General features: G+C 34.0%; 2 protein-coding genes across 2 annotated transcripts; both read right to left on the bottom strand.

Annotated features, from left to right (window-relative positions):
* Positions 1-826: 826 nt before the first annotated feature.
* LOC133291031 (phytosulfokine receptor 2) lies at positions 827-2,681 on the bottom strand. Its single transcript, XM_061489211.1, has one exon. The coding sequence runs from the start codon at positions 2,241-2,243 to the stop codon at positions 1,113-1,115; it is 1,131 nt and encodes a 376-aa protein (XP_061345195.1). The 5' UTR covers positions 2,244-2,681; the 3' UTR covers positions 827-1,112.
* Positions 2,682-6,067: 3,386 nt separating this feature from the next.
* Positions 6,068-17,953, bottom strand: LOC133291023 (histone-lysine N-methyltransferase ASHH1). Its single transcript, XM_061489196.1, has 11 exons — positions 17,825-17,953; positions 16,910-16,939; positions 16,693-16,757; positions 14,537-14,693; positions 14,048-14,134; positions 13,810-13,894; positions 13,634-13,727; positions 13,319-13,517; positions 8,208-8,242; positions 7,032-7,482; positions 6,068-6,419 (listed from the first exon to the last, which is right to left on the bottom strand). The coding sequence occupies exons 2-11, from the start codon at positions 16,910-16,912 to the stop codon at positions 6,150-6,152; spliced, it is 1,446 nt and encodes a 481-aa protein (XP_061345180.1). The 5' UTR covers positions 16,913-16,939; positions 17,825-17,953; the 3' UTR covers positions 6,068-6,149.
* Between the last annotated feature and the right edge of the window lie 6,520 nt (positions 17,954-24,473).

Genomic DNA, 24,473 nt, shown 5'->3' with positions numbered 1-24,473 from the left:
AGTACATAACTTATGTAAGTCAATAAGCAACAGATTACTCAAATATGTCAATTATGATTATTTTTTTGAATTTTTTTTTAATAAACTAGGTCGGGTCACTGATTTTTATCAAAACTGGTAGGATCGCACCGAGTCCAATGCATAACCTATCCGTTGATTCACCAGGACGGGTTATATGACTGGTTCACCGACCCAGCCGATCCAATCCGAATTTATTAACAATGCTTATAATAACAAGTTATTATCAATCCATTTGTGTCATGTCGATAACACTATACAAACAACAAAGCCCAAATAATAATCGTGATTATAAAACTGCATGCCAATTATATCGCTATGTTTATAAATGATACAAACCTTTTAGAACCTCATCCCAAAAGTTAGATCACAAGTAAGAGAGTCCAAAGTCCATATAAAACCTATATTACAACTTTATGTTTTTAATATGGGGCTCAAGTCTTGTAACAACTTTGATATTAATTGATACGAACTTAAGAGAATCTCATCTCAAAAAGATAAAGAAACTCAAAGTCCATATAAACTTCACGCCAGAATCTTATATTTTCAATGTGAGACATATCTCGGACCTTGCAATGAGATGGTAACAATAAACTCCGTATAAAGTGGAAAAAAAAGGACTCGGAAAAGGAATTCGAGAGCTTTTCTATGGCTTCCAACCTTTTCTTTTGTTTAAAATTCTCATCTCGCGAAATTCATTACACAACTCAATTGGCAACGACAACAAAAAAATGTAACAAATGCTTTTCAAGCAATACTACTATCATTAATGAACCATGTGTAAACTAATATTATAATATGAGGCAGAATTTATTGACACTGGTGTCAAACTTTAAAATTTGACACCAAAAACTAATCATTAATTTTTGTCAATCGACGGTTATTATTTATTGAAAATTAAACTTATTAATTAATTATTAATTTTCAATAAATAATAACTGTTGATTAACGAAAATCAACGGTTTAAATTTGGTGTCAAATCGGTGTTAAAGGATGCTATCCCTTATAATATAATAGAATTACATTAAATTAATCTTACTTGCAATCTTCTCGATTCTATGTACATCATTTTGATGATCACCACAGCAAATCCTTCAAACCGGCATTGAGTCCAACAATTTGACAACCTCAGGCATTTCAGGCCTTTCTTTCTGCAACTCATTAGTGCACCTACAAGCAATGTGTAGATACTCCTTAACACTCTCTTCCCTCAACCCTTCCCTTGAAATATTAGCATCAACCATATCCATATGAGCATTCCGCTCCTCCATCTTCCGAGCCCATTGGACCAGCCCAATGTCAACGTCGTCCAATTTCAACGGCAAGTTGGGCCGTTTGCCCGAGGCCGTTTCAATCATCAACACCCCAAAACTATATACATCTACCTTCGGGTTGGCCACGTTAAGCCCAGCCTTATACTCCGGTGGCATGTAACCCATGGTACCGGCGAACTGCGTTGACACATGAGAACGCGAAGTGTCAATCCTCCGGGCAAGCCCAAAATCAGCAATATGGGCCTCAAACTCAGAGTCCAACAACACATTGCTAGCCTTGATGTCCCTGTGAATTATGGGCTTCTCAAGCCCATGCAAGTAGCAAAGCCCATGGGCCACGCCGTGAATGATCTTGACTCTTGTTACCCAAGATAAGGGTAATCGAAAGTCGTTGGAAACGGAAACGGAAACGTGGTCAGGGTCAGGGGAAGAAGGTTCGTGGAGCCATTGATCGAGGTTCCCTTTTTCGATGAACTCGTAGACGAGTAACCGTTCGGGCCCGGAGGCCCAGTAGCCCAGGATCTTCACGATGTTGATGTGGCGGAGCTTGCTTAGGGTTTCCATCTCCGCCGTGAATTCGCGGAAGCCTTGGAAGGCGTCCTGGGAGAGCTTCTTCACGGCGACCACCGCGCCGGTGGAGAGCCGAGCCTTGTAAACGAGGCCGAAGCTTCCGTCGCCGACGATGAGGTGCGGGGAGAAGTTGTCGGTGGCGCGGGCCAGCTCCTCCATCGAGATCTTCAGGTTTGGGTCGAAGGACCAGCTGGCGTCGACGACGGCGTTGGAGAAGGACCTTTCCGGGTTGGGAACGGGTCGGGTTCGGAGCTGGGTGGTGCGGTTTCGGGCTTTGGTGGACTTGCGGTACTGGCAGACGAGGATGATGGCTGCGAAGACGAGGGTTACGACGAAGAAGCTTCCGGTGGCGGCGATGACGGCTTGGACACCGTGATCCATGAGAAAGAAATAGTTGGGTTCGTTAGAGTTTAGAGAGGGTAAGTGAAATTATTGAGAGAGAAAGAGGGTAAGGCCTTGAACGGTGAATGGTGGAATTTCCAGGAAGGTGTTGTCGAAGACCGGACCGGTCAATTTTATTTGATTACACTTTTTTATTTATTTATTTATTTATTTATTTATTTCTTGTGTGCGTTTTTTTCTTTTTCTCTGTGTTGTCAATGTCATGTGCTTCTTTTTCACACTTGGTTTGTAGTTTGTAGGTTGGGTAATTTTACTTTTGGTAACCCTAGCACTCTTGGAGTCTTGGTGACTTGATTGAAGTTAGTTGGTAGTGTGTTGACTTTAAGGAAAGAGGGGTTAGAGTTAGCTTCTCTGTTCTTAGTTTATTATTTATTCTCTGTTGGCGTGAACGTGAATGAATTATACTGTAAGGTGTGTTTGGATTCTATTACAAATATCTTGTGTCAGAATATGGCTTGTGTTATTTAACATGAATATGTTAGAGAATTTCAATTATATAAGGATGAATCAACTATAATAAAAATAGTTATAAAATTATTAATTCTTGTGTGATTATAATTTTTTTTACGTGACATAATCATGTTAATATTTAAAATATGACCCATTGAGAAGCTATGTTTCCATGAATTTCATATGTTTGATGTTACAACACCGTGGTTGGGTCTGATTGACCATCTTGCCCCAATTATGATAAAAAAATTATCACTTTCTTCCTTTTTTTCAAACTCGCATTTTGATCTTGGTAGTGTAATATTTAGAATGTTTGACCGAAATAATTTCTCGGTCAAATATATTACCTAAATAATGCATAACGACGTGGTAGTGTGAGTAATGTTTTAAGAGATGACACATAGACAACCGCGTCCTGTGCACTGATTCTGGGCCCACTGGGATGCGTTACTCTCTCAGTCGCGTCCTTTGCAAAAATATATGCACAGGACGCGTTATTGCATCAACCGCGTATCAATACGTCGCATCTAAAAAAATAATGCAAAAGACATGGTACAGTGTGAGCCGCGTTCCAGTAAGAAAGATAAACAAAGACACGGTCCTATATGTATTGGTTATTGCCCTTTGAGACACTGCTATATTCAGAAGGATTAACAACTAAGCTTCAGTCCAATGACACATGTTTGCATGACATAAAAATAAATCTCTGAAAAGATACTTCTCAAATAACATGAACCCTCCCCAAGAAAAAAATAAAAAAATCCGATATTTAAAAAAAATCCCATCACCGGCTCTTCAAATTTTCTCAGACAAACACAATATTGAATAACATAGCAGGGTCAGAACAAACACCAGTAAATCAAGAAATAAATTTTAAATTATATATATATATATATATATATATATATATATATATATATAAGAAAAATGTGTGTCATTTTGAAGAATGTAAAATTATGTCATTTTAAGATAGATAAAGAAGGAGATAGAGTTGACAAAAAAAATAAAGGTGTAAGTCTCACCTCTTTTTGAGAGTGAAATGACATAACTTGTATCATTTAAAAAGATAAATATTTTTTCACACACACACATATATATATATATATAAGTCACGCAAAATCCAACTCACGCACCACATATATATTTGGGGTTTGTATTTGTCATTTAACATGACACAATAAATTTTCCTACACACACAACATTTTGTGGGGCCCACACTTTTTGAAAAAAAAAGAAAAAAAAGATATTATGGCACGTAAAATGAATCTCTATAACATTACACAATCACTTTTTCTACAACATAACTCTTATAAAATCCTATATATATATATATATGGCAAAAACTTTTCTTATGTTGCAGATAGTTTCATCTCTCATGTCACTCAAACCTTTTTTGTGTGGGTCCCTTTATTTCAGTTAATAAAAAAATAAACAAAAAACTTAAAAAATAAATCTGTGAGACAACAGGAGATGCTTTCTCCTCGGCAACCGGAGAGAATCATCTCCCTATATATATATATATATATATATATATATATATATAACTTGTGTCACTTTTTTGGTACATAGATAATAACAAAATTCAGATAAAGTATATACACTTTGAATATAGCAGTGTCTCAAAGGACAATAGCCAATACATATAGGAGTGTGTCTTTGTTTATCTTTCTTACTGGAACGCGGCTGATGCAGTACCGTGTCCCGTACATATATTTTTGCAAAAGACTAACGTGTCCCAGTGGGTCCAGAACCAGTACACAGGACGCGGTTGCCTATGTGTCATGTCTTAAAACGTTACTCACCCTACCGCGTCGTTATGCATTATTTAGGTAATACATTTGACCAAGAAATTATTTCGGTCAAACATTATAAATATTACACTACCAAGATCAAAAGGCCTTTCAAACTATATGTCGATTTGCTTTTCAAAAAAATTATATATTAATTTATCTCTGTTTAATCAAGTAAATAGAGATAAGTGTTTAAACTATATATTTGACTCTCTTACTCAAGTAAATGTGGGTCAAACTTAGGTCAAACAAAAATAGATGGGTATATAATTTGAAAAAAAAAATGATAAATTATAATTTTTTTGGATACATTGATAGAAATTGAACACACAACTTAATATAAACTATTCAAATTTCTCATTACTATATCAAATTTAATGATTTTAATAAATTAATTTAAAAAAAAGGAACAAAACGATCAATCAACCCTACGATTGAAATCTATAACACTATTAAGAAAATCAACAAATAAAAAATTTCCTAATTCCTGCTTTTATTATTTATTCATTTTGTCTAACATGTTATCTTATAAAACCGTCTCAGAAATAAGCGCATACATACATTACCTCGTGGGACATCCGGGACCTGTTCATTCCTTTCCGATCAATTAACAATTCTTAGGTGCTATTGCATCTAGGATGTGCATGAGTTGATCCGAACTGATTTTTTTGAAAAATCGAATCGAATTGATTTAAACGGTTTGGTTCGAAAATGGTTATATTCGATTCAAAACTGGTTTGATTCGATTGGAAACTGTTTGGTTCAGTTCGGAACCGGTTCGAGTCGATCCTATTTTGAAAAGGAAAAAAAATAAAAATTTAAAACATAAAATTATAAAAAACAATTTGATTGGGTTAAAAAACGGTTCAATTCGGTTCAGAAACAAATTAGTTGTTAAACTGGTTCAAAAAATTAGTTCGGTTCAAAAACTGGTTCTTGAAAAACCGGTTCGGTTCATGAATTGATTTTTTAAAACCGATTATTTTAAGTGCAATTCGATTCGGTTCATGGTTCAATTTATTTTTTTTAATTATTTTGCACACCCCTAATTGCATCCAGATTCCAATCAACTCAACAAAGACAGCTGGCAAATTAAATAAATTATCATAGATATATATATATATATATGTAACAAATTAATGTCATTATTATTTTCATCCTCTACATGCCACTAACTTTAAAAAAAAAAAAAAAAATTCTTTTTTATATAGTTTGAATACATTTAATAAACCAACTTTAACTTTTGAGAATAAGTACAAATCATACGACGTAATTAAACGCATTTATATGTAATAACACATAATAACAGAGATTTCATAATGATTAAATTCAGAGCAACAAATTGTACAGTATTAAAATTAAGAAAGTAATGTATATAACTCCTAAAAAAAAGTATTTGTTATTAGCCGTAAGTATTAATATGCTAACATTATATTGATATTTAAATTAATTTTTTATTATCATTACTGTATTTAAAATCCATTAATCTCTACCAAAAAAATGGAACGTTATCATATAAAAATTATTTACAATTAAATGAAAGTATTCATATGATAAATATGGAATAAATCAAAATAGAAAGTTGCCCATATTTTTTGCAAAATCATGAATTACATATTATAGACGAAAAAATGTGATAAGAATTTCAACCTGTCAAAAGCTTAATTTCGTTTTCGCTATCTACTTCAGTAGGTTTTGGTTGGCCAGGTGCCCTTTGAGCGGTGCAAGTAAAATTTTTGACAATTGACGAGTAAAGATCAAACTCCGCCTTCAATTTTAGGCAGCAAGCTTGTATCCACTTCTCTGCTACAGTCGTAGATACACTGTCTTGGCTATCCCTCTCATGTTCTTCAATAGCTGGCCGTATTTCATTGTATAAGGAATCAAGAGCAGATGTAGCGTCATTCTTTCTTTCCTGCATGGAAACCTTAAAATTAGAGCTGAACACAAAACCAGACATGGAAATATAAATGAAAATCACGTTACACAGTAAACAATGGAACGAAATAAAGCATTTTGGGATGAAGCACCAAACCTCACGGCAATTCTCTTCTAAGTTATGCCTAACAATTCAATTATTTCGGTGATGATATGTGCATTAAGAAGCAATTGTTAACAGAGGAAGTAAGGGAATTCCCCAATTTAAAACCAAAAATAAGATCTGGGAGGTCCGCAACTGCACATTACAAATGTGTGATAAGTTTGAAGTTTGAGATCAAATCAAACAATTTTTATAGTTACGACATTACTACATCATGCACAGCCATCCCCTAGTTAAACTCTTTTCGGCTTCCGCCTCAAACTAAACTGCATTTGATTTTTTTATTTCTTTTTCCAAATAACAAATCTAGATTCTGACTAATCATTTAAAACAAGCCATATCCAACTACAAAACCGATAACTACACTGTTAAAACTATCTTTGCAATTTGAAATACCTTCGTAACTAAGATTAAGTCCATTAATAACAAAATCTAAAGCCAAGTGATAATATTCAGCACAAAAGAAAATACTAAAGAAAGTCATACCTCATATTTTAAAATCTCCCCTTGTGCTTCCTTTGACTCTAAGAGGGAAGCTGCAAACTTTGCATCAATTTTCTTCTGTATGATATTTTTAAACCTTCCCCCATTATATGCTTTTGATCTTTTGGTAGACATGGACATAGGTCCAATGCGATAGTTTCTGCCCGCAGTATTACTTCGGATTCGCGATATCATTGCATTCTTTTGTGAAAAGGACTGTTCAGTATCTTGAGAGTACAATTTCATATCCTCGCTTATTACATCAGTTTTAATCTTCTTGACATCTAAACCCTTTATCTCAACTGAGCCAAGTGGCTGAACATTAAAAGAAGTGGACTTCGATAGTTGCTCAGCTTTAAGTATAACATCCATGGAGTGTTCAGTTTGTCCATTAACCTTTGACACCAGTTCATCCTCAGCAGAGTCATATACAGGAATTTTCTCAACAGAGTACCTGTAACCAATAACATCAGCAAAAATTAATGAACCAAAACATCACATGGAAAAGGAATTGAAGTAATATGATAGATGATTCAAGAATTAGGAAATAATAGAAAAGAAATTGAATCTTGATTGAATCTTTATCGCTATAACCTCACCTCAGGATCAGAAGAATGACCCAAAGGTAGAGGAAGATTAAAACTTGAATATAATGGATGTTTCCGTCTGTCTCTCTCTCTCTCTCTCAACTCCAGGGGATTGAAATTGCCGGCCCTTAACTTCACAACTGATCAACTCACTCCCCTCATTTACATTCTCTCCCTAGTCCCTATATTTATATCCTAACTCGGGACACTGCAGTTACAGGCTAACTATGTAAATCTAACAACTTCTCTAACAATTTTAACTAACTAGAACTAAGTAACAGAGGCGGGCCCACTTGGTTCTTTGGGCCCATCATTTTTTTAACACATATTTTCCTAATATTCAAATACCCGAACATTTTTAACTACAACCCTCTAGCCACTATTCAAACCCTTAAAAGAATTTGTATTTCTTTCCCCAAACTCAAAAAAGGGGGAAAATTGAAATGATGACATTAGTTTCAGGTGCCAGGTATTCAATACTGAATCATTTGATGTTGCTTATTGCAAGTGGTGTCTCACATATACTGACAGAAAATAAAAGCTGTTATTCAGAGATGAATGCATCACAAAAAAAGGATAAATTATAAATTACCTGTCATCATCATCTTCCCATAGATAAGTATCCTCCTGCTCAAATTTTCCAACATGAGGAAAATTAGATGATTAAAAACCAATTATAATCAATGAAAAATAAAAAGCAATACAAAAACCCAAAACAAGGACACCGCAAGCCATTTCCCATTATTGCAACAGCTGCTAGGTTTTTTTCCCCATTTAAGACCCATAGAGGCTCTAGTAAGATAAGAAGTTTGTTACCAAGAGCATAACATAACTAAAGAAAGAAGCATGTCAAAACTTACTTGGGGTTACTTGGGGGGAAAAGTAGTAAAACGAGACTTAATTGAGTGAAAAATAGATTGGTATATGCTTTGTCTGAAGTAGGAGTGGAGGAAATCTATTAGCATTGTGGAGGGGTAGATTTTTTCCTATGTTACAGATTGTTTTTTAGTCCTTTTTGCATATATTTATTTATTTTGTCTTTATTATTTATTCTTTTCTCGCTATCTGTTCTTGATTTTATTTGAGTTCATTGACCATCAACCTCAATTAGTTTGGAATAAAGGTGATTTTGATGTTGATGTTTATTGAAAAAGGTTTTCAGTATATTGGTATGAATAATTACATGAGGAATGAGGAGTATTTATACAAGAAAAAATAGTTAAGCATGACTCAACTATGACTCACCAAACCTAATCACAATCATAAGAATGACTCAGCTATGACTCACTAAACCTAATCACAATTAATTCTAATCAATTACAATTAATCCTAATTAATAGGAAATAAAAAACAATCAATCCTAATTAATCTTAATTATTCCTAATTAATAGGAAATAAAAACGGAAAAATATTTGAATTTGAATTCTGATTTTCTACACTCCCCCTCAAGTTGGGAGGTAAATGTTGATCATTCCCAACTTGCCAATCAAGTCTTCAAAGGCTGGCCGGTGTAGGCCCTTAGTGAGAATATCTGCAATCTGCTCTTTGGTAGGAATATACACCATACATACACTTCCATCATCTATTTTTTCTTTGATAAAGTGGCGATCAACCTCCACATGTTTTGTTCTGTCATGGTGAACTGGATTTTGAGCAATATTGACAGCAGCCTTATTATCACAATACACTCTGACAGGTAGGGAAAAAGAGATCTTCAATTCCTCAAGGAGTCTTCTTAACCAAATTCCTTCACAAATACCATGGGCTAGAGCCCGAAATTCTGCTTCTGCACTGCTCCGGGCAACAACTGTTTGTTTCTTACTTCTCCTGGTCACAAGATTTCCGCAAATATAGGTGCAATATCCTGAAGTGGATCTTCGGTCCAATGCAGAGCCAGCCCAATCTGCATCTGTATATATTTCAATCATCCTCTTGTGTCCCCTTTTAAAGAACAATCCTCGTCCAGGGGTGTTTTTGATGTACTTCAGAATTCTATAAACTGCACTCAAGTGTTTTTCCTTAGGAGAATGCATGAATTGACTAACCATGCTAACTGCAAATGCAATATCAGGCCGAGTGTGAGATAAGTAGATCAACTTTCCCAGCAATCTCTGATACTGCTCTTTGTCAACTTCTTTCCCATCTTCGATTCCCAATTTAATATTGGGTTCAACTGGAGTCTCTGCTGGCTTGCACCCAAGCATTCATGTTTCTTGTAACAGGTCTAGAATATATTTCTTCTGAGTTAAAGAAATTCCTGCCTTACTTCGAGCAACTTCCATGCCTAGGAAATATTTGAGAGATCCAAGATCCTTCAGTTCAAACTGATTAGCTAAACATTTCTTCAAAGAGCTTATCTCCTCACAATCATTACCTGTGACAATTATGTCGTCAACATAAACAATGAGAATAGCAATTTTACCACCATTAGAGTGTTTTAAAAATAAAGTGTGATCAGTCTGAGCTTGGAGGAATCCTCTTCCCTTAACAGCTTGAGTAAACTTCTCAAACCACTCTCTAGGAGATTGTTTAAGACCATAGAGAGACTTTTTCAACTTGCATACTGAATCGTCTCCTTTTTCAAAACCAGGTGGTGGATCCATATAAACTTCTTCATGTAGATCACCATTCAAGAAAGCATTCTTTACATCTAATTGTTGCAAGGGCCAACCAAGATTTGCAGCAAGTGATAAAAGAACTCGGATAGTGTTAAGAATGGCAACAGGGGCAAATGTCTCTTGATAGTCTATCCCATGAGTTTGAGCGAATCCCTTAGCAACCAGTCTGGCCTTATACTTGTTGATGCTGTTATCTGCATTAAACTTTATTGTGAACACCCACTTGCAACCTACTGTTTTCTTTCCTCTGGGTAATGCTACAGACTCCCAAGTTCCATTTTTGTTGAGTGCATCCATTTCTTCAAAGACTGCATTCCTCCATTTTGGATCATCAAGTGCTTCTTGGATATTTTTTGGTATTTTTGTACTGTCTAACATAGTGTTGAAAGCACGAAAACCTGGAGACAACTTTTCATATGTGATATGATGAGAAATAGGATGAGCAGTACAAGATCTAGTACCTTTTCGAAGAGCAATAGGCACATCTAGGTTGGCTGTATCAGTGTTGCTGGAACTAAGACTCGAGTCAGAATCCTGGCAGTCTAGAGGCTCCTGAGGTGATTCTCGCCTGCTGTAAAACTTTCCCCATTTCCCGGGAGGATCTCCATTATCTGACACATTAACTCCCCCTGTCTTTTTCATAATGACTCCCCCTGTCTCCAACGGCAAAGGCAAAACAACAGAATCATTTGGTTTCCAAGACTTATCTTCATCAACCCCAATAGACTCCCCTTGAAGAGAAGTCGAAGGAAAAAAAGATTGTCTCTCATCAAATGTGACATCCATAGAAACAAAGACCTTACGAAGTGAAGATGAGTAACATTTGTAGCCCTTTTGGTTAGGAGGATATCCTATGAAGACACATTTAATGGACTTAGGATCGAGCTTGGACCTTTGATGGGAAGGAACATGTACAAAAGCCACACAGCCAAACAACTTGGGAGGAAGCGAAGAATGAACCCGAAAAGAAGGAAAGGTGTGGGTAAGACAAGATAAAGGAGATTGAAAATTTAGGACACGAGAAGGCATCCGATTGATGAGGTATGTTGCAGTCAAGACAGCTTCCCCCCACAAATATTTAGGGACATGCATGGTAAACATAAGAGCTCGAGCAACTTCAAGGAGATGTCTATTTTTTCTTCCAGCCACCCCATTTTGTTGAGGGGTGTTAGGACAAGAACTTTGATGAAGAATACCATGTTGGCTGAGATAGTTTCCAAGAACAGAATTAAAATATTCAATACCATTGTCAGTTCGAAGAATTTGGATAGAGGTCTGGAACTGAGTTTGAACCATAGTATGAAAGTTTTTAAAAATGGATGCAGCGTCAGACTTATCCTTTAGAAGGTATACCCAACATACCCTAAAGTGATCATCTATGAAAGTTATAAACCAACGAGCACCAGAAATATTTTTTTCACGGGCTGGACCCCATATATCACTATGAATCAAGGTAAATGGAGAAGAATCATGATGGACTCTAGGAGGATAAGAAACACGAGAATGTTCTGCAAGCTGACAAATATCACAAGAAAAAGAACTGGGATTTTTATTGATAAATAAGCTTGGGAACAACTTCTGAAGATAAATGAAATTTGGGTGTCCTAACCGACGATGCCACAACAAAACATCATTACAATCATCAGACAAACATACCCAGTGGTTCGCAAAATTTTTTCCTTCACAAGAATCTTTTTCTAAATAATAAAGTCCTTCTTCCTCTCTAGCACTGCCAATCATCAGCCCCGAGTCGTGTTCCTGGCACAATGTAACTCAGACGTAAGTTTGCTGATAGAGATAAGGTTACAAGTAAGAGAGGGAACATGAAAGACTGAGTTCAAAGTAATGTGTTCAGAAAGTTTAATGGATCCTTTTCCAGCAATAGTAGAGAAGATGCCATCTGCTGTTCTTATTCGTGATTGTTGATAGAAAGGGGTATAAGAACAAAATAAGGTTGCATTACCTGTCATATGATCTGAAGCCCCTGAATCAAGAATCCATCGACTACTATTATCAACATGGAACGCTATACCTTGTTGAGCAACATTGCTGGATGGAAATTTACTTTCAATCAACATGGCTGCGTGTGGTAACGCGTAAGGCGGACGCTCCGTCCTTTCTCTAGCGCGTGGGGGCGCGTGGCTCAGCAGAATCCGATGGTCCTTCTTGAAACTTGTAGATCGGCTCCTTCTGTTTCGAATGGTGCGGATCTTGGTCAGAAATGTTGCCGGAAAAATTTTCCAACGGCTGCTGACGGTGGCTGACGGCGGTGGAAAGCTGGGATTTTGCCTTCTACAGTGATTGGTAGCCTTACTTTGCTCTTGGGACTTTGTAGGAAGGGAAAATAACCTTAATAATGGTTGGAGGTTGAGTTTTCCGGCGTTGTGCCGCCGGTTTGACGGTGGTTGTGGTGGCTGAGTTTTCTCAGGACCAACTTGCTTTGATACCATATTGAAAAAGGTTTTCAGTATATTGATATGAATAATTACATGAGGAATGAGGAGTATTTATACAAGAAAAAATAGCTAAGCATGACTCAGCTATGATTCACCAAACCTAATCACAATCATAAGAATGACTCAGCTATGACTCACTAAACCTAATCACAATTAATTCTAATCAATTACAATTAATTCTAATCAATTACAATTAATCCTAATTAATAGGAAATAAAAAACAATCAATCCTAATTAATCTTAATTATTCCTAATTAATAGGAAATAAAAACGGAAAAATATTTGAATTTGAATTCTAATTTTCTACAATGTTGATCTTGAAACAATTATTTGAGCACATGCTCCACTGAATGAAAACTAATTTAATCAAATCAAATATAAGAGCCCACAACTTTAATCCAAGCCTTACTAACACCATATTTTCAGTATCCAATCATCTTCCATCAAAAGAATAAAAAACACCTAACCATCATCACCTTTCAAGCTATTGGTTGGACTTCAAAGCTCAAAGTCTACACCATGTCTGTGCATTTTAAAGGCTTAACTCTAAAAAATTGCATTAAGATCTTAGAAATTTGAATTCAAGCACATAATTTTTTGAGGTTATTACTACTTTAGTCAAAACTTACTTGAAAACCACGAGATTTTGCTCCAAGAAATCCGGAACATTTGAGTGCACCACAGAGGCAGCGAACCTTTGCACCTCCAAACCATTCAAAATTATAGTCATATGCCAATTCAGTTCCAATAGGAATATCATGTTTTGCAAATATTCCAACTCTTATTTCTCCCAAGACATTCCATTTTCTTGTCTCACAGTTTGGTTGACTGCAAAATTAAAAGTATTCAGTTGACGGCAAACCTTTGGCAAACATTCCTACTATTTCTGCATACTAGCAGGTTCATTTTCCTTAATCTTAGTATTTTTGTTTGAAGTGATTTACCAAGAATGGTTTATAAATCTGGCAAGGCTTCCTTTTCTGGTTGCATCAATGGATTCAGATGCATTAAGGCAAATGATAAACGCATCCTTAACAGCTGCAAAGCAAACAAAAAGTTAAATAAAAACATGAATTTAAATACCAATCAAATAGAAACATTGAATTAATTGACATTTGACCTTGAATTTCATAAGCCTGGGATCTACGTTTGGCTTCTTTCCATGATATTACTTCTCCACAGTATTCAATGACAAATTGACCTGCCTGTATGAAATAAATAAATTAGTGTGGCACTTCTGCACAAAAGAAATGATTAAAAAATTAGCCATACCCATAATAAAGCAGAAAATGCAAAGGCATCCATCAAATTTTGCAAGTTCCTTCTTCCAAATTTCACAGCAATTCATTATAGATTACCTTAATGTTCTCATCAGCCAAAAGACCCCACCCACGGCCTTCAGTTTTGAACAGCTTTGTTTTCGCATATTCACACTTCTGAAATCTCTGTAACCATGGCATGGCATATGGGACATGAATAGGAATTGCTGTTAGCTTCATCCCAAGTAAAGTAGGCCAAAGGTTTAGAAAAAAAAAATGAAAAAGAAAAAGAAAGAAAGAAACATAACAGTACAAGGGTATTCATCATGCTACCAAAAAATTTATAAAAGTATTTTTTTTTTTTTTAAATGTGAAAGCAGAATATAAATATGCAACAAGTTATGTCAAGTGCTATCAGAGAAACAGGTTGGGAGCTGACAAGTAATAACTTCTCATTACCAACTTTCTACCTGCAGGATGATTATAGTAAGCAAAAGAGTGTATCTTTAATAGTATTTGCAATTAACACATAAATAGGTAATATATAACTACATGCATCATCGCAGACCAACCTAAACATAAACTAACCTGATTTTTGCAAAAGATACCACAAGGACAATAACCAGGGGTGCATTCAGTGCTGGTTAATACATTCAGGCACCTTTCCCCACATGCACTGTCACGGTCATTGGCATTATATCTGCATTCACATATAGCAATATCCTCCTCCTTCTGCTTCTTATGCCTGGACAGAAATAAAGAGAAGGGCGAATGAATTTATATAAGTAATAAAGCTAAGTCAAGATTTCAGATACAAAATAGTCATTTGATTTTGCATTTCCCTGTGGCCTGATCCTTGTAACATAAGCTATGTTTGGATTGTTGGTAAGGGATAGAAAGAGATGGCATGGACTTGGATTCCATTTCATTTGGATTTTTTTAAAATAGAACCGAAAGCAATAGAATTGGATGAACTTCATTCATCTCATTCCACTACATACCCCCATTCTTCCTCCCCTACATATTGGGAGGTAAGGGTTGGATTCAAATTTTTTTATTAAATATAAGATTCTATTTTTGTCCATGAAGCCTTGCTGCTGCTGCATGATGCTGCCCCTGATTTCCTCCTCAGTGTCTTTCAACCAGTCTCTTGCTGCCTCATTCGCATTGAGTAATGGCTTGTCTAAGATAGCCAAAGCCCAGTGGAATGGAATCGGAAGGAGGAAGGCGCTTGAGAACTTGAGCTGGCGACAGCAAGGGGTTTGATGTGTCCATCAACAAGAATGGAATTGGAAGCTTCTTTTCTCTGCAAGCGCAAGATTTGGATTCAGAGCTTCATCAATGCACCACCTTCATCTCATCTCTGGCTTTCCAATATGTTCTTTTCCTTTTTACCTTTTAGCACTTCCAAGTTTGCACTTACACTCCGAACATCTTCCTAATTTGTAACGTGGATACTTATTTTAAAAAATAATGGTTTCTTTGAAAAATATAACTTAACAATTTTTTTAATTTTTTTATTTTAGTGATATTCATTAGATATTTCATATTCTTGGGCAGCAACAAAGCCATTTATTGGTAAAATTTTCATCATTGTGATATTTATTTTATAAATTTCAAAAATAAAAACAGGAATAATAAAGTTTTGAGATAAGGACTATATTTGAACAATGAATTTATAACTCTTATCATTCCATTCAACTCCACTAGAATTTCCAAATAATAAAATGGAAACTTTCCTCCATTCCATAGATAAATTTCCAAACAAAGACATGGAAACTTTACTCCATTTCATTTAACTCACTATAAAATATCCAACAAAGCTGTAAGTTGTATGCAATTTCTAGAGATTTTGTCCTTCTAAACTATCTTGTTGGATTGAGCGCTTACCACTAGGGCAAAAACTATAGCTGTTAGTCAGGGTGTACCTCTTTCTACTTACCCTTACCAGTCCAAGCACCATAGCTTGATCTAACTCTAACCCACACCAGGCCTTGCCAAGGCAAGATGTTGACTTCAACAACATATCTTTGATCATAAACTTAATTCAGAGTTGAAAATGAGAAATACCATTCCCAAAGATACCAATAAAGGAGTCAAATTTCAAGCACATCCTATGATTTCCAGGAAACTATCTAAGCTCATGTCAATAGTGCCAGCACTGAGAACAGTTATTATCTGTGAACAGAACCAGTTAGTAAAGCTACAAGTGAAAATATTCTTACTTAAGTGTAGAATCAAAGTATATTTCAATCATAACAACACGAACTTTGTTCCTTACTACAGTTACTTCTTTGGAAATCTGGTCCTCGCCAACATTTCTAAGCTATTGGATACTTGGAAGGGTGCTTACTACTCCTAGGGTGGGCATTTAGAATAATCTTATTAAATCTTGATTTCCCAGTAGTCCCCCAAATAACTCTCGCTTTCCTGTTTTCTTGTATTCCATGGAGATTGACTCAAAATGAAGGACTTATTGTGGTCAGGAGAAGGCCAGGGAGTTGATATTAAGACTAACATTCAAAGATTTGTGTATAAAATGACCAGAGAATAAGGACAACAAAAGAAACACTAATACGCACAAAATAGCAAATTCAAATGAATAAATAAAACATAGCAGACTTAACTTATTACACGATGTAATCAAAATATACTATAATCACAAAGAATTGGAGTTGAGAACAAAGGCAAAAAATATATAAGTAAACACCATCAACGAAATACTACTTAAGGAAATTACTAACCTTCGTATAAAAAATTCATTCTGATTTATATGTATGTATTGAGGCAACTCTTCAGTGTGAGGATCCTTCAAATCAATAATGTCCTTGTTACTTGATTTAAACACACAATAACAAACACAATAGTGTTTTTGATAAAATAATAATAATAATAACAATAAAACCTAGACATAGAGGAATGTAGTGAGGCAAAAACCAAAATAAAGGGGAAAAAACTTACCATATGAGTAATGGTTGTATTGCGTACAACCTGAAAAAATAGGAAAGGTACTTAATCATAGAGAGAGAGAGAGAGAGAGAGAGAGAGCAAAGTACATAAATTTATATGATTAGGGCTCATCTCTGATGTCTTTATTCAAACAACAATCAACTAATAAATCAAGCCAATCCTGTAGAATCAAAATAAGCACCGGCGTCTAGCATAATGCAATTATAGAGAATTAAGAGTCACAAATTTTCCTCTATTGTTCACTAATCACTATGGTAGGATGGAAGTTCTTTTTTTCTATATGTTTTTAAGGAAGCTGTCAAAAATTAATCAAAGTTATTAAAAATCTCCTTCCAAATGGGTAAGAACAGGTGCAGTTAGCTATTTTTTCACCAATAGAGACATGGGGAATGAATTATAGCAACCACATTGCAAAAGTGTGAATCTACTGAAAACAACACACTGTTAGTAGAAGTTTCTCGAGCAAAAATAATATACAAATTTGCTCCCAGTTCGTGGCCTTTCCTTCTTTTTTTCTTCCCTTTTTCATTTGGAGAGGGTGTTATCTCCATCACATTTGAGACTAAATGTAGTAAAAATTAAGGGACACAGGGTAATTGAAGGTGACCTAACCTAATGTCATATAATCACTCTATGGAATCACAAATTCACAATTCCAGCGCTGCTACTAGGGATTAGCTTTAACTATAAGTAGTAATGAACAATTCAAATAGTTTTTTTCTTTTTCCCTTTTTGCTGGATTGTAGAGCCGTGTTCTAAAATCCTAAAACCTAGGGAATCAGAGTAATGGATCCAACAATAACAATGGTAGGGCTAGATTCGCCTCCAAAAATCATAACATAGCAGACCAATAAAGAAAGATCAACGATCATTGCAGACGCGACAAATGGTTTGTGGGAGTGAAACCTGTGCAGCTTTGATAACAATAGACAATCTTCGAATGCCGTTACCGATTCCCGGTCGAAGGAGAAATCCTTCGACGGAACTGGAGAGGAGCTTTTTCCGGCTAGGGCTCAGTTTCCGGCCAAGAGCGGTTATGGTGACGCCGAAGATGGCGATGAAATCGGACTCGGAGAAGTTGGAGACACTTTAATAAAATGTTTTATGATGAATGTTTACAAAAAAATAAAAAATAAAAAAGGTTAAAAAATTATTAAATTTGTTAGATTAATAAGTGAAAAAATAAGAAGTTATTAGATAAAAAATAAAATAAAAAAATTTATTGAGATCATAGAAAATACTTTATATGCATTTAATAAGAATATTAAAAGGTGACAAAACCCAAATTTTATTATTTTGAATACTGAATGGTTATATTTACAAATTCAATGTTTATAAATTCTTCTAATTACATTATGTATTATGGATAATATATATTATTTATGTATGTAATAATATGTACTACCCATAATACATAACACAGTTTATAAGATTTTGTAAATTGTGAGGTTGTAAATATAACATATCCATTTTGAGTATATAGGAAACTTACTAATTTTTCTTAAAATTATTATTCCCTCCCAACTTTAATCATGTTTATTTAGAGCCTGTTTGTTTGGCCTTCTCAAAAAAGTAATTCTTATTTAATTCTTATTTTAGAAGTATTTTTTATAAAAATTAAAGTTGTTTATATTTTTATAAAAATATTTAATTTTTAAAAAAAATATTTAACTTTTGACTTCTGCTTTTTCTAGAAGTTAAAATTTTTAACTTTTGAAAAAAATAAATTTTTTGCTTTTTGTGTAACTTCTGCTTTTTTTTAAAGCAGACATCCAAACAAACTAAAAATAAAAAGTGCTTTATTTTAAGAAAAAAAACAGTTTTTGAAGAAAAAAAAAAAAACTCATCCAAATAATCCTTTATTATACATAACTCTTCTTAACTGAGTTATTTTCAGGCATTAAAATAAAATATAAAGGGCCTAGGGTTATACAAATTTTATAAATTGAGAAATTAGTTTCAGCATCAGATTTTTCTTTAAAAATTTGCAAGATATAGTTTCAGCATCAAATTTTTCCATTGTCTTTTAATTCAATCTTACTATGTTTTTAATATCAAGAAGAAACCTCGGAGAAATGCATTACAGGGCAAGTGTTTTGAAAAAAAAAAAAAAAAAAAATTGATGAAAAGAGATCCGAAGAAACAACCGTGAGGGATGGTGAAAATGGAGAAAGAGAAAAAATTAAAAACCATTGAATTATAATTAATCAAACGAATCTAAAAAGGATAGTAAGAGGTGTAAATTTAATAAATTGCAACTATACAAGTAATTTATTTATGTATACAAGTAAGGGGCCTATCATTCTTGCAATTTATTTCTATTTTTTAAAAATAAATAAATAAAAATAAATTGCAAGTATGATCGCCCCTTACTTGTATACATAAATAAATCCTCGAACTAGGTAAATAGTCATTCAACGGATTAAGTTTTAATTTATTATTTCATTCTTTTATTTTAACTCTTTTAAAATTTAATGAAAATAATTTTATCCTTTTTAGGTTATGAAGTGCCTCCATAAGTTTAGATGTAAAATTATCCTTTTTTGGTAATTGTCTCTACCAAAATAATAAAATCGAGATTTTACATAAAATCAAAAAAATGATAAGAAATTATAAAACGTAAAATTATAACGTAAAAAATCATAAAAATATAAAAAGCATTTGAAATATTGGTAAAATTATTTTAATAAAAAAAATCATAAAAACATAAGATGATAATGATAAATCGAGATTTTAATCATCATATTTTCCATCCACATCATATTTTTCCCATTTAAAAATAGAATTAGTATTTATTACCGTGTTGACTTGACTCTAATCGTAAGATATTTTTAATAAGTTATGAAGTGTTTTTTTTAAGATATTTCATAATATCCCTTAATATGAGATTTATTTTAAATCAAGATTAAAGAACCCAATTTATCTGTTACTAGTTACTACAAATGTTTTTTTGGAAAATAATAATCTCATAGGAGGCAATGGATTTTTTCTACTAACTCAAAAAGGTATAGGGTTGACTTCAATTTTTTACATTTTTTTATGCAGTATAAGTGTATAACCCATAATATTTCTTGTTTATGACCAGAGAAAAAATATTTCATGTTAGTTGCAGAAAAATATTACCCATGGTTTTTTTATGCAAATGCATGACAATATAAAAAACATTCGAGCTACAACTTTATTTTCGCTTAAGTTACTTTGAAAGGATAAAAAAAAAAAGGAAAACTTCAAAAAAAAACCCTATAAATTTTCTCATAATCACTTACCCCCTCTCCAAAAAATTTAATCATTTACACCTTTACTTAAAACTTTTTTATCATTACTCCTCTAATTTGATTTTCCATCAAAAATTAAAGTTAACAGAGTTAATCTTTTTAAAAAAACTCCAAAACTACCCTTAAAAACAGGAATTAACCTCTGCACTTAAAATCACCTAATGCTATTTCATCAAACTCACATTATGTTATTCAAAATAATTAATGTTGAAATTAAAATCTTACATACTGAAGTGAATTTCATTTTTGTTAGTTGGAAATGGTACTTCAAAGAATGTAATGGAACAGTAGATTCACAAATACTTTGCATATAGCTTTGTAGCTGTATGTGAAGCTTCTTATGCTTGTATCTTTTGTAAGCGTCAGCATCTGTATAATTAACGTTGGATCTACATTTACCCATAAACATTTAGATTGATGTGTATCCTTTCCAACTAACAAAAATGACCTTCATTTCAGTATGTAAGATTTTAATTTCTACATTAATTATTTGGAATAGTGTAATGTGAGTTTGATGAAATAGGATGAGGTGAGTTTGATAAAATAGCAATAGGTGATTTTAAGTGCAGGGGTTAATTCCTTTTATTAAATGGTAGTTTTGGTATTTTTTAAAAAGATTAACTCTGTTAACTTTAACTTTGGATGGAAAATCAAGTTAGGGAGATAAATAATAATAAAAATTTAAGTAGGAGTGTAAATGATTAAAAAATTTGGGAAGGGGGTAAATGATTACGAAGAAACTTATAGGAGTTTTTTTAAAGTTTTTCCTAAAAAAAATGTATTAAAAGTTTAACATTAAATATATTTAATAATATTTTATTTTATTATACATGTAATGATTATTCTCGTCTATCTAAGAGATTTTTTTTTTAAATACCAGTACATCCATTTTCTAAAATTAGCAAAAATGTATATCATTTCAGTACAGGTCTTTTTTAGTATTTTTCTTTGAGTCCTGAAATTTTTATAATTTGGGGAGGGATATGTGTACCACTATTCCTTCCATTAACTTTCCTACGAATCAAGCTATAGAATGTCTAATAACATGAGATTAAGGCTAGACAAAATCAAGCTTACCATTTTTTCAGACAAACTGTTTTAAGATATATTTCTATATTTTTTTATAAATATCGAACCAACTAATTCAAATTTGAGTTCGAGTTTTTTTATCCTCCCAAGAGTTAAAGTGTTTTAAAATATAGTTTGTAGTTAAGAATGTGCAAAGTGAATTGAACTTCTAACACATCATCTGACAAGAGCACCTATCAAATCAATTATAGTATCAAATCAGTTATGATAACCTGTTGTGTATAGGGTAGCATGATAACTATTATGTTTCTTTGGTATTGTTTCTGAAAAGAACTAATTTTTTTTTCTATTTTTGTGCCTTGGAATAATTTATGAGAAAAAAAAATGCATTTGATAACGTGTTCTATTTTTATTCCAAGAATAAGAATTATGTTTGATAACACAATAAATAATATAATATAAATTAAATTCTATTAAATATAATAAAAAATTTGAATCGTCACTTTCCTTTTTATATGGTGGTGGTGACGACAGTGAGTACGGCAGTGGTGGCGATGATGGTGGAGGTGACAACAGTGACTGTGACGAAGGTGGTGGTGGTGGTGATGGTGGCGTGGTAATGGCGACAATGGTGTGGTGGTAGTGGTGGTGACGGCAGTGGCTGCGGTGGTGATAGTTTTGGCGGTGGTAGTGGTGGCAATGGTGGTGTCAATAATTGTGGTGGTGGTAATGGCAATGGTTGTGGCGGTGGTGGCAGTGGTGTGGTAGTGGCGGCAATGGTGGTGGCGGTGATGACAGTGGTGGTGGCTACGGCGGTGGTGGTGATGATGGCGGTAGTGGCTATGGCAGTGACGACAGTGGCTACGACAATGATAGTGGTGGTGGTAGCAGCAACGGTGTGGCGGTGGCGTAGTGATGGCGGTGACGACAGTGGCTACGACAATGATAGTGGTGGCGGTGGCGGTGGCGTAGTGATGGCGGTGACGACAGTGGCTGCGACAATGATAGTGGTGGTGGTGGCGTGGTGATGATGATGGCATGATGGTGGTGGTGACGATAATGGTTGCGGCGATGGTAATGGTGGTTGGGGATGGTAGTGGAGATGGTGGCGGTGGCGGTGGTAGTGATGATGTCATGGTGGTGGCGGTGACATTGGCGACGATGGTGGTGGCATTGGCTCCGATGATGGTGGTTGTGGTTGGTGAAGGTGATGGTGTTGGTGGTGATAACGATGATGATAGTGATGATGGTGGTGGAGGTGTTGGTGGCATGGTGGTACGACGACGGCACTGGCGGTACGACGGCACTGGCGGTACGACGGCGACGACGACAATGGTGGCGGTAATCGTGTCGGGATGATGGTGGTGGCGATGATGATGGTAGAGGTGGAAAGTGATTGAGAGAAACAAGTGTTTCTCCTTTTATGCCCGAGAATGAAAAATATAAATTTTTTGGTTCTTTTTTTTTGTTCCCGACTCAAATATTAAACCGGTTCATCCCGGGAACAAAAAATAAATCGATTTTATCAAACAAGTTTTTTATCCTTTTCTGGTCCCGAGAATATAAATAAAAAAATAATAATTAATTTCAGAAAAGTTATTATACACACCTATAACGTATCAAAATCCATCTTCTGAGCCACTTCGAATCAATGTTATAAAAATTGAATCAAATTAGTTGATTTAATTGATTAAGTCATAAATAAGTTATGCTTATAGTTTAATTTTTTTATTTATGATATGTTCTATTTTAATTCCAATCAAATCACTAATTTAGTGAATTGAACTAATTAAATTATGACCTATAGGCTAAAGTACTTACGAGTTCGATATTTAATAACTTTTAAAACATTATCCCAATTGTTCATAAAAATAATTTTATAATTGCTATTGGAGGTGGCTAATTATGAGTAATTATTGCATAAAGTTAACATATTTTGTATTGCCACGTACATGATTAGATAGATATGGCCTTAACAAGTTTCAACCAATAAAGAGAAAGAAAATGTCTGTATCAATAAATAACGGGTTAAAGGATATAGTTACGTGTTTTAATTTTTAACATTATATATTATGAGCAATATATAATTATAATATAAAAAATTATGTACTATTCATATATAATTATGAATTGTCCATATATAATTTTTTATATTATAATTATGTACTATTCTTATATAATATTAAAAATTAAAAAAATATAAAATTGTATCATTTAAAAAGATATTTTTTTTCATAAATAATAAGCAATATGAGTTTTTTTTGTTATTCACCCCTCAAAAGTCGTGCTTCCATTTTGTTTTTCTCCTAATGGTTCCCAAGATTTAATGGGTCAATTAGAGAAAAAAAAAAATTCTGCGGACAAAAGAAAATATTTAATATAATCTCGGCCCATCTGTGTGATTGAAAAGGAGAGAAAAAATAAATTCATTTTTCCAAATGTCCCACTCCTAATGGAAAGAGCATGCAAATAAATCTATAGTATATGGGTCCGTTGCTTCTCATGTGACTGCTGATGAGAAAAGTTGCAGCAAATTTTTAACAGTAGGATACACGTGCGGATCCTAGGATACACGTGCAGATTCTATAAAAAAAAAACAAAAAAAAATAATCAGGATTCGGACGCGTATCCTGTGTTGCTGCAAGTTTTCCCTTCTGCAGTCACATAAGAAGTAGTTTCCCTATTATATGAAATGAAGATTAAGTGCATTTGTCTAATTATTTTATGACACGTAGACAAATTTTTTTACTTCATTTGTATTTTTTGGATAATGTAATATTTTTTTATCTACGTGTCATAAAATTAATGGACAAATATACTAGCATCAGTGTATCTAATATACTAAAAATTTATTCTTACTCCTACTGCACAGAAGAGGATCTCCAACAAACTTATATTCCCAATAAATAATAGGGAAATATTACTCTCCTTTTACATGAGGTAACTTATCTCATTTTCTCTCACTTCGATTTTCGCACCCCACTTTTTTCTTCTTTTTCTTTTTTCTTGTAATGGTGGGACCCACTCATTTTCTCTCTACCACATAAGATAACTATCTTATGTGGAAGGAGATTAATAAAACCCTAAATAACATGAGGAAAACTCCAAAACTTACTCTATTTGTAAGTACTTCTGGAAAAAAGACTCAATTAGACACTGTTATATAACTGTATAGTCATAATGGAAAAGAAAAATAACTAATAACTTTTTCTTTTTACTTTCTTTTGCATTCTGTGTCGTCTCCACTTCCT

This window comes from Gastrolobium bilobum, unplaced genomic scaffold, assembly GCF_033153095.1.
Source record: "Gastrolobium bilobum isolate Gb01-03AN ecotype WA unplaced genomic scaffold, APGP_CSIRO_Gbil_v1 utg8260, whole genome shotgun sequence".
Classification (NCBI taxonomy): domain Eukaryota; kingdom Viridiplantae; phylum Streptophyta; class Magnoliopsida; order Fabales; family Fabaceae; genus Gastrolobium; species Gastrolobium bilobum.
The sequence above is the reverse complement of the archived record's forward strand: the minus strand, read 5'-3'. Positions and strand labels throughout refer to the sequence as shown.